Source organism: Nannobrachium achirus, assembly GCF_963921795.1.
Source record: "Nannobrachium achirus genome assembly, chromosome: 10".
Classification (NCBI taxonomy): Eukaryota; Metazoa; Chordata; class Actinopteri; order Myctophiformes; family Myctophidae; genus Nannobrachium; species Nannobrachium achirus.
In genome coordinates this window covers 16,295,829-16,307,116 of record NC_137819.1, presented here as the reverse complement: position 1 = coordinate 16,307,116, position 11,288 = coordinate 16,295,829, and the positions used below count along the sequence as shown (strand labels likewise).

The following is an 11,288-nucleotide window of genomic DNA, read 5'->3' as shown; positions in this document are numbered from 1 at the left end:
GATAGTCGCTCATTGAACAAAGACTTCAGTGTTTCTAGTAAAGCCATTTCTCAAAGCTAGCTCAGAGTCTATATGACAACAACGTGAAGCAAGTAGGCTTGCATAGACTAAAGTGTGACCAAGCATAAACAGAGTAGCTGCTACATACTCACAACTGAGTCTGATGGCCCAACCAGAGGAGGGGGCGGGGTGACAATAGATAGAAACTGGCCAATAATTGAACACTTCAAGTCCCTTGACTTTTTAACATTAAACTCTCCCATACAAAATATACATTTTACACACAATTGCACTGCTGTAATGTTTGGCATTTTATCTTGCACATTTACAGTATGAAACATATGTCTGATTGACAAGACGAAGAAGAAGAAAGCATGTGGCAATTAGTCTGCAAAGCATTGTTTTTTGCTTGGACATGTTTGTGTTGTGACAGAAAAATACATAATTGGAAAATACACAATCATTTTGTTGAGACATTTGGCTAATTTACTAATCAATGTATAGCCTCTAGGCCCTAATCAGTATCCACAATGATATATAACTTGCCCACTTGTAATCTTGCACTGCTTGATTAACAAGGCTGAATAATGAACTATAGCTGCTGTAGTGTAAGTCTGTATACATTTTCCTCTGCATCACATCACAGATTGGTTAAACTTATATAATACGATCCATCAATTAATGGTAGGCCAAGATTTAGTCTGAATAAATCATGTTTTAATAAGCTTGTGTCTCAGTCAGAGCGGTTAGCTTTATATAATTAAAATGTCTTGAATCTCTGGCCTGATATATTGGCCAGTTAGTCTAAGTTCAACAAATCCCATGAGGGTTATGGAGACTATTGTGTTCAACTAACATCAGCTGCAGTACACTGCCATGGGAATACATATGCTGTTTTTGGATTAAAGCTATTGTTTGCGTAGTGTCTCGTAGTAAATCAGTATCATACATATCCTGAAGCAGGAGACGTAGGCCTACCGATATTCAGTGATTGGGTCTAATGATCAAAACGAGAACATTATAATGGTGTAAAAAATCTATAAAAAACTAATCATTGTAAGGCCAGTAAGGGACAAGATGACCACCGGCCACTTTCATTATCACTGAATACACCTTTAACATCACACTAATTGTTTGTTCTCCCCCTCCTTGGTGGTGGTATTGGTGACTCAATGGTTAATTAAAATGCACTGAAAGGTCAATGCACAGTAAAACACGATGGAATCATTTGCATTGCAGTAGATTTCTACATGCACAGGGTGTGAATGTGTGAAGAGGTGTGGTCTTCATCAACAATAAGGTCCACATTCCGTCAATGGTAATGAAGACCACACCACTTCACACATTCACACCCGGTAAATCAAACAATCTTTGATGATAGTGCTCTGCTCTTCATTGATATTATTAATCTGATCTTTCATAACAGATTCCTATAGGAATAGCCCAGATATCAGGACGCAGCTCTGCAATAAAAGGACAAAGCCAAAACAAAACACTTAAAATATGAGTCGAATGGCTATATAGCCTATATTAAATTAAGGATTGATATTAGATAAATGTTTGTTCTGGGCGAGATAACATTTTCATCCAATCTGGAGATGGAAGTCATACAGGATAGAAAAGAGGAAATGATCCTTCAACATCTGAATGTAAAAACAAAACAAAAAGGGAATGGATTATGAAACATGTTTTTATTTTATTTTTTATTTCAGTTGTGTATAATACACGTGGTGTGCTTGCATGGTGGGTGGGTAGAGGGGGCATGTGATAACAGCATGGGACTCAAACCCACAACCTCCAGTGTACGGTACGTTGAGCCTTCTGGAGATGTTCATGTCTACGTCCTCCTCCTCCTCACGACTCCACAGCTTTCACCTCCTCTTTAGTCTCCTCCTCTTTCTTCGGACAAAACTCTGAAGAGGAGAGAGAGAAAGAGAGAGCAAATCCATATCTCCATGTATATTTGTTTTAATTAACTGTTGACCTTCACTGTTAGTGACAGCTTCATAATAATATTTTATGACAATAATGAGGGCAAACCCCGAGGAAGACTTGTAACATTTGAAACGTTGCTTCTCTAAATGAATTATTTGCATTGTGGCTGAAGTGCGGCCTCTTTCTTTTCAATCATGATAATTATAATAACATAGCCTAAGACAGTGTTTAGACCAGCTACTGTATGTTGTACAGCTTAGAGACAGTCACAATGAGGAAAAGACAGGAAGCAGAGCTGGAGGTGGCAGAGACTAAAATGTTGAGGTTCTCTCTGGGTGTAACAAGGATGGATAGGATCTGGAACGAGTAGGTCTACATCAGAGGGACAGTGCATGTCAGATGTTTTGGAGATAAAGCCAGAGAGGCCAGACTGAGATGGTTTGGACATGTACAGAGGAAGGATAGTGAGATGGTTTGGACATGTACAGAGGAAGGATAGTGAGTATATCGGTAGAGGGATGCTGAGGTTGGAACTTCCAGGTAGGAGGCCTAGACTAGAGGAAAACCAAAGAGGAGATTTATGGATGTTGTTAAAGAGGACATGAAGTTAGTCGGTGTGAAAGAAGAGGAGGCAGAGGACAAACAGATGTAGTGACTTCAGAATGATATTTTATGATATTAATAATTATCAGTATTCCCATCGTAGATGAAGTGACTTCAGAATAATATTTTATGATAATAATAACAACATACCAGTCTTGCCATCGTAGGTGAAGTGAGGGGTGAGTTCAAATTTCAGACATTCAGCTTGTTTCTTGTTTGCCTCCTGAGCAGCTTTCAAGTCCTCCACATTCTGGTGTTTACCTGCTCTTCCTAGCACGCACACGCACACACGTGCGTGTGCGCGCGCACACACACACACACACACACACACACACACACACACACACACACACACACACACGTCAACATTTAAAGGAGTCTAGAAGAGGCATCTACCATGGTGCTGAAGTACCAAGGATGCTTTTGGTAACCTGAAGAATGCTAACCTGCTGACACTGGTGAATGCTAACCTGGTGAAATGCTAACCTGCCGACGCTGGTGAATGCTAACCTGGTTTGTCCCAAGTATAGTTGAGGTCTACTATTGTCTACTATTGTTTGCATATTTCTTGTTACATTTGAACATATGAATGTTAAATGTGTCTTACTATATAGATCATGAGGTATTTCCAGTGGTCTCTCCCTGGTAGATCATGTACGGTGTGTGTGTGTGTGTGTGTGTGTGTGTGTGTGTGTGTGTGTGTGTGTGTGTGTGTGTGTGTGTGTGTCTTACTGTAGAACATCAGGTATCGTCCAAAGGTTCCGGTGGTCTCTCCCTGGTAGATCATGGTCAGACAGTCAGGACAGAAGGTCTGGAAGAAGAGCACTCTGTCTGGATCACTACGAGCAGTCTGTACGCCTCCTGTCTCCCTCACTGCAACACACACACACACGCACACACGCACACACACACACACACACACACACACACACACACACACACACACACACACCCACGCACGCACATACGTACGTCGTGCACACACATTTTAGGGTGGGGATTTTATGGATGCAATTTTCATTTAGTCCAGGACAATGATCCACTCATCCTAGACTCTTCGCCCTCCTGGCCCCCAAACTATGAACTCCCAGTTGCACTTAGAATGGCAGACTCACTCCCAGCTTCCGCCGTGGTCTGAAGACTCACCTCTTCAGACTCCACCTTGGCCCATAGCACTTACCGTCCGTAGCACTTGCCTGCCCTCAAATGACCATACATGGCATTTAGATATAGCATTCTTGATTTTTTATGTTAGAATTTGTTATGAAGTAGGTGCTTTGGTGTACCTTTTTTCTTAGATTTACCTATTTATTTATTTCCATTTCATGTATTGATGTTGATGTATTGATGTATTACCTTGCTTATTGTAAGTCACTCTGGATTAAGAGCATCTGCTAAATGCTTACATTGTACATTTTAATAGCTCACAGTAACTGACATCATGTAGAATATGATGATCATGTTTTAATATAAAGTGTGGTCGAATATGATGATAATGTTTGAATATAATGTTTTGATGATAGTGTTTTTACGACTGTCAGGTCGCAAGTTACTATGAAAAGGTCCGGTCGCAAGTTACTATGAAAAGCTCCACCGGCTGTCCCTCTGTCACGTCACGTCATGTCACGTCACACTTTTTGCCCTACTCTCTGCCACCGTTGCCCTTATCCATGCCAAACTTTGCACACACACACACTCCTTGGCTGGCAAAACACAACCTCCAGCCCTGATTTCTCACATGGCCCTCTTCTAGCGCCACCATGAGGCCGATTCTTGTAAAACACATTTTTTGGACACTGCTCCTACAGATTTTCCACTAAAATCACGCAAAGCGGTACACACTACAGTATCTCTAAAGGCATGTCATCAACATGGATCTGTCCCATTTCCCATAGTCCCTCCTGATTGGCTACGATTGCCTTCTAAAGTTTGTGTAATAATAATATCTCCCGATTAATTTAAGGAGTCTTAGGTAATATAAAGTGCAGGAATATGATCATAGTGTTTTAATATAAAGTGCAGAATATGATGATAGTGTTTTAATAACTCACAGTAACTGACATCACGCAGGGCGACAGATACACTGTCTGTGTCCACGCTGGTGTTCATGTAGTACCTCACACAACGCTCATCTCTGTATGCACACGCGCGCGCACACACACACACACACACACACACACACACACACACACACACACACACACACACACACACACACACACACACACTTTTCAAATACATGATGAACATACACAAGACTGTCACACAAGACTAGTGAAAATAGCAGATCTACAAGAACACAACGCCACATCAGCGCAACGTTAAACACAAAACGGATGGTTTTGGACATCCGACAACGACAATGTTATACTGTGCATATATGTTCGGGAATGGCACTTTACTGCCTGTTTTTTTTTCATATATTTTTTTATTAATTTGGGATAGACACTAAAAGTTTATATAGTATAGATCTTACATGAAGGTGCTGTTGTCATAGTTATTATACAGTAGTTATAGATCTTACCGTCATAATTATTATACAGTAGTTATAGTGCTTAGTCATAGTATATATAGTCCTTACAGTCATGGTTTATTATACAGTAGTTATTGATCTTACAGCCAGTTATTATACTGTAGTTACAGTTCTTACATGAAGGAGTTCCTCTCATGGTAGTGGACGGTGCTGTTGTCTTCGTCCAGGAACAGCTCAACATAAGAACTGCTCATGTTGGCCACCAGTTCCAGACCCGCCTCAAAGTCTGCCATGGCTTCAACCCCCACCCAGTCACCAAAGATCTGATGGTCAATGTAAATCCATAAATATCACGTCAACATACCGGTATAGTCACCATAGATCTGACAGACCAGAGTTAGTACAATGTTAAAGTAAATCAATAAATATCACCTCACATACAGTCACCGTAGATCTGATGGTTAATGTAAATCAATAAATATCACCTCAACATACAGTCACCGTAGATCTGACACATCACAGTTAGTACAGGGTTAAAGGAGTAGTTCACCCCCAAAATGACTTTTTTTCTATTGATTAGTCATCCCATGGAGATTTAAATTTACCACCATTGATTCTGACCCAAATGCATTTGGGTCAACATCCAGGGCCTTTATTTGGGTCCCCATCCAGGCCTATGCATGTGGGTCCCCATTCAGAATCAATGGGGGTAAATGTTTGCCTGACTGCGAGCGCCAGACATCTCACACTACCTGTACGTTTCACTTCGGGATGAGAGTCTGAAATTGAGGGCAGACATTCTATTTCGGCGGGGGGGGGGGCTAAAGCCTATTGACGTCACACACACACACACACACATACACACACACACACACGCGACGGCGACGTGGCGTGACATTGCAAAAATACGTTATTTCTCATAACATATTATATGTCTGCATGTTTACGTTAGTGCAAAATGGTATTAAAACGTGAAGAAACGGCACTATTTCATAGTTTATTAAAATAATACGAGTCGAGTCTGACTCCGCCATGACAGTTTTCACAGACCAATCAGAGTCCACTAGACTCTCACGTGGGCAGAGGACACCAATCAGAGTCCACGAGCGAGTCTCACGTGAGCTCAAGAGCTCTGTTTGGAGGGGGCTGGGACCGGAGCAGCCACACACGTGCCCCAAGCATACAACCCTGATTGGCCCATTCAATGCGCCCGCTCTTTGGGCGCTTTCGAAATAGATTAAAATGTGTGCAGCTTCAGTCCACACTACACACCACCCACCAGCAGGGGGTGGTGATGTGCGGACTGAAGTGTCAGGCTAGGTAAATGTACTATAATATATATTTTTGTCTTGGAATGTGACAAATACAAAAAATATTATCACTGTGGTGAAGAAAAAAAGAGTTGAGCCGGAAGGCAAAGCTCTCTGTCTACCGAGCAATCTTCGTTCCTACTCTCACCTATGGTCATGAAGTGTGGGTCATGACCGAAAGTATAAGGTCGCGGGTGAAAGCGGACGAAATGGGTTTCCTCAGACGGGTGGCTGGTATCGCCCTTAGAGATAGGGTGAGAAGTTCAGTCACCCGAGAGAGACTTGGAGTAGAACCGCTGCTCCTACACTTGGAAAGGAGTCAGCTTAGGTGGTTCGGGCATCTAGTACGGATGCCCCCCGAGCGCCTTCCTAGGAAGGTCATCGATGCGCGTCCCACTGGGAGGAGACCCTGTGGCAGACCAAAGACCAGATGGAGGGATTATATCTCCAAACTGGCTTGGGAACGCCTCGGTATACTCCCTGAGGGAGTGGAGGAAGTTGCTCAGGATAAGGAAATCTGGAGGTCTCAGTTGGAATTGTTACCCCCGCGACCCGATTCCGGATAAGCGGTTGAAGATGGATGGATGGATGGAACTCAAGTCTCCATGGCGTGACTAATCAATAGGAAAAAAAAGTCATTCTGGGGGTGAACTACTCCTTTATTGTAAATCAATACATTCAAATCAACACACCTAACATGCAGTTGACTAACATAATTTAGTAACACGGTACATACTAAGACATCTCACATGAGTGCAAATGAACTCATGCTAAATGGAAAGACAGTATCAAGGTCATCATATGGCAAGAGCTCCCCTTCGCTCGTTTAAATGCCTGTGTAAAGTCTTTTGTTCACAACGTCTATTATGGACTAGAATGGAAATAGCATTACAATACCTTTTTTAAAGATATATTATTATTTTCAATTGGTGACAAGTTCGTATTCTAATAGTGGACATTACACAGTAGATATTAGAAGACAACATACACAATACTAACCTTGTCCAGTTCAGTAGCAGGAAGAGGCTTGGTCAGGTTCTCACATTGTTGAGGTGTGAGCTGTGCTGCGCAGCTCAGCACCAGAGCCAGCAGCGCAAACACCTTGAACACAACTACACACATACTGATATGTAGAGGAAGAGAGACACACAGTGCTGCTACTGGAGTCCAGAGGATTGTGTGTATGTGTGTTGGAACCTGCTGCTCTTTATCAACTCAGCCTGTCTTCCCCTGAACGACCTGAATGACTCCCACACTCAGTCCAAAGTGTGTGTTTGTGCACTCGCGTGGGACGTGCTGGGCCCCTGATTCAGCCCGGGAAAAGAAGCTGGAGAGGCCCTCATATTTCTTTGCCTTCCAGACACGTCGCGAGGCCCCAAGTACTAACCCAGGGGTCGGCAACCCAAAATGTTGAAAGAGCCACACCCAAAAAAATAATCTCTCAGTTGAACACATTTTAAATGTGTGAAACTTTTCCACCCATTTTATATGAGTAAATTTATATATGGGATATATGTAGTCCCAAGTCAAATCTACATTCAATGCAATGCATGTTGTTCAATTAGTCCAACTCATTTTCATTAACTTAAGCCAAGTTAATTATATGAACTTAATTAATTTACGTTTGTCCAACTCAAACAAATGTTAACGTAAATGTGTTGGTTCAACTCATTTTTATGGAATTAAGCTAAGATAAATAAAATACTTTTACATTTACATAAGAAGAGTTCGGTTTCAGGTTTTCTTCTGGATGATTTGTTTCAAGTTTTACAATATCAACATACAGATGCATAATGGATATATGCAATAGCAGTGATTATTGAATAATCAGAACATTTAAGAGAAAACCAACGCAATAACCTCAAAGTTACCATGAGTTCTTCTCTTTTAGCCTAGCATGGGGAGGGAGCTCAAGCTTAAACTAGCAGCCTAGCAGTTAGGGTTAGGGTTTAGGCTCAAATACTGACAAATCAAATTCTGACATATGACAGTCATCTTGCCAAGGCAGACACATTGATATGATACATTTAGCATTTTTAGCTCCCGAAAGCTTAAACATTTCCCTGAAAACCTAGAAAAATGCTGTTCCCAGCATGCTTTGCATAACATGTGACCAACTTATTTGACCAATCAAGGGAAAGGGCTGGAGTCACTTCTCAGATCTGTAAAATGTACTTAATAAAATTGAGTTGGATTCAAACAATATTCTCAGAATGATTTCAGCCTTAAAAACTACTCAATAAAATTGGTGAGAGGCGTGGTTTATGGGACTCTGGGAGTTTTCATTGGAACTCATTTTCAATGTGTTTTTAAATTCCATTACTAAGATTTGAGTTACATGAATGTAATATAAATGCATAATGTTAAATGAATAGATTTTGTATAAGCACTATTAATTACATTTGAGTTGGAACAATTTAATAAAAATGCATATATTGTAAATGTATATATTTAAGGTAAGCACGATTAATATTTGTTCAGTTACATCAATTCAATACATTTGCATATATTATAATTAAATACATTTAAATAAAGCCAACATAATGTAAATGTATCACATCTGGCACTATTAATAATATTTGAGTTATATCAATTAAATGTATATGCTTATGCCTTGAAGTGAAGTAATTAAATAAAGCAAACATAATTTATATGTGTCACATTTATAGGGGGGTTGAATCAGTTTTTTGGGTGCATATTGGACCAAAAAAAAAAAAAAAAAAATCTGTCTGGAGCCGCAAAAAAATATAAAAGCCTTATATATCGTCGTTGTCGGGTGGAAACCTTGTACTATGTCCAAAACTTTGTTTTGTATTTATCATTTAAAAAATGAACTAAACTAGCACACAACGCCTCGCACCGCGAGGCGTTGTGTGCTTGTAGATCGGCTGTTTTCACTACTTTTGTGCGTCAGTCTTGTACGATGAAGCAGGGCTTTACTTTGCGAAAAAAAAAACATACAAATTTGAAACTTGGAGATACAAGGTTTCTGCCCAACAGTGACGATAAAAATCGTTAAAACAAAAAATAAATTTTTCCCCCCCATCTTTTTCCATTTTCATATATTTTTGAAAAAGCTCCAGGGAGCCACTAGGGTGGCGCTAAAGAGCCGCATGCGGCTCTAGAGCCGTGGGTTGCTGACCCCCGTACTAACCGTTGAATGTATACTGTGATTTTAGGCCGCCGAGCCCCCAAAATGGAACAAAGGCGGTTACCGTAATTACCAGCGGCCAATTTTTTTTTTTTAATGGCCTGAACCAGCCAGGAAGTTCTCCCAGTCCCAGCTTTTCCCAAAGGCCAGCACGTCTCTGCACGCGCCTGCCTGTCCCATTCATGAGCGTGTGCTCATTTTTTACAGACGGGTAAAAGGGCAGGGGCTCAAGCCCCCTTCGATGTCTATGTGTGCACGTGCCTGAATGCATTGATATGTATTGCTCCTGAAGGAGGTCAAAGATCAACGTCCTGACGGCCAGGTCAAAGGTCAAATGTGTTCAACATATACATATTCCTGGAATCTCCTCATGTTGTGGTCAAGGCCATTTGACTTTTGGTGGGGGTTTTTTTGTGCACGAAAACAATGTACCAGGGCGGGTGTAAGCACATCAAATAATAAAACACTGAGTTTTAAGAGGGAAATAAATCATGCCTCCCGAGTTCCTTCCTAGGACGGTCTTCGATGCAAGTGCCCCAAGTGACCCTGTGGCAGACCAAAGACCAGATGGAAGGATTATATCTCCACACTGGCCTGGGAAATGCCTCGGTTCTCCTGGAGGTAAAAGAGGAAGTTACTCAGGATAGGGAACTCTGGAAATATCTCCATATATGGGCCTATAAGGAATTGTATGTGGTCATGGGCCTCCATATATGCATTTGCATATGAAGTCCTGTTAGGGGAACCTCCAGTAGGAGCGAGATCATTTAGCGACCTACAACCAGGTCGCGACGTGGTCGGTAGTTTTCAGCGACCGGGTCGCAAAATCGAGCGACCGGGTCGCTAAATCGAGCGACCGGGTCGCTAAATCACCGACCGCGCCGCTAAATCGACCGACCCGGTCGCTAAATCTACCGACCTGCCTGCAGTTTTAGGTCGGTAGATTTAGCGACCCGGTTGGTACATCTAGTGACCCGGTCGGAAGATTTTGCGCCCCAGTCGGTCGATTTAGCGACCCGGTCGCTCGCTTTAGCGGCGCGGTCGGTGATTTAGCGACGCGGTCGGTGATTTATCGACCCGGTCGGGAGGTTGCGTGGCAGGTTAGCCTAACTGAGGTAAGGTTAGGTTTAGGGTTAGGGTTAGGGTTAGGGTTAGTAGCCCGGTGGTCGGTGGAAGCGACCACCGGTCGGTGGATTTACCTACCCGGTCGCTGGATTAGCGTCCCAGTCGGTGGAATTAGCGTCCCGGTCGATGGAATTAGCGTCCCGGTCGGAGGAATTAGCGACCCGGTCGATGGAATTAGCGTCCCGGTCGGAGGAATTAGCGACCCGGTCGGAAGATTTTGCACCCCAGTCGGTCGATTTAGCGACCCGGTCGCTCGCTTTAGCGCCACGGTCGGTGATTTAGCGACCCGGTCGCTCAATTTAGCGACCCGGTCGCTCGATTTTGCGACCCGGTCGCTGAAAACTACCGACCACGTCGCGACCCGGTTGTAGGTCGCTAAATGATCTCGCCCTCTCTCGGAACCTCACTAACAGAATCCCCTTTGTGCCCATATATGGAGATCCATGTCTGTAGAACCAGCCACACGGGTTAGACTGACATCTGACATGTATAATCTATACCAGGGGCTTTCAAACTTTTTTGTCTGATTGCACCCCTGTAAATACAATTTTCATCCACGGCACCCCTGAATTACACTGTTAGTTTTTAGAATCTTACATCATATTGTAGAAATATCAGTTTCCATCAGAACTGACTAAAAATAACTGACGTTAAACCACTTGAACCCCAGCATCCCTATTCTGGTGGGAAG

General features: G+C 42.4%; 1 protein-coding gene across 1 annotated transcript; it reads right to left on the bottom strand.

Moving 5' to 3' along the window:
- Nucleotides 1-1,672: 1,672 nt before the first annotated feature.
- LOC308292148 (saxitoxin and tetrodotoxin-binding protein 1-like) lies at nucleotides 1,673-7,525 on the bottom strand. The gene is made up of 6 exons (XM_080734414.1): nucleotides 7,321-7,525; nucleotides 5,189-5,334; nucleotides 4,590-4,672; nucleotides 3,271-3,411; nucleotides 2,689-2,808; nucleotides 1,673-1,913 (listed from the first exon to the last, which is right to left on the bottom strand). The coding sequence occupies exons 1-6, from the start codon at nucleotides 7,441-7,443 to the stop codon at nucleotides 1,855-1,857; spliced, it is 672 nt and encodes a 223-aa protein (XP_080590540.1). The 5' UTR covers nucleotides 7,444-7,525; the 3' UTR covers nucleotides 1,673-1,854.
- Nucleotides 7,526-11,288: the final 3,763 nt, after the last annotated feature.

Coding starts and splice junctions, on each gene's coding strand:
- LOC308292148 (XM_080734414.1), bottom strand. CDS start 7,443: ATGTGTGTAGTTGTGTTCAAGGTGTTTGCGCTGCTGGCTCTGGTGCTG. Junction 5,335..7,320: donor CTGCTACTGAACTGGACAAG/GTTAGTATTGTG, acceptor ATTGACCATCAG/ATCTTTGGTGACTGGGTGGG. Junction 3,412..4,589: donor CCTGCGTGATGTCAGTTACT/GTGAGTTATTAA, acceptor TGTGTGTTGCAG/TGAGGGAGACAGGAGGCGTA.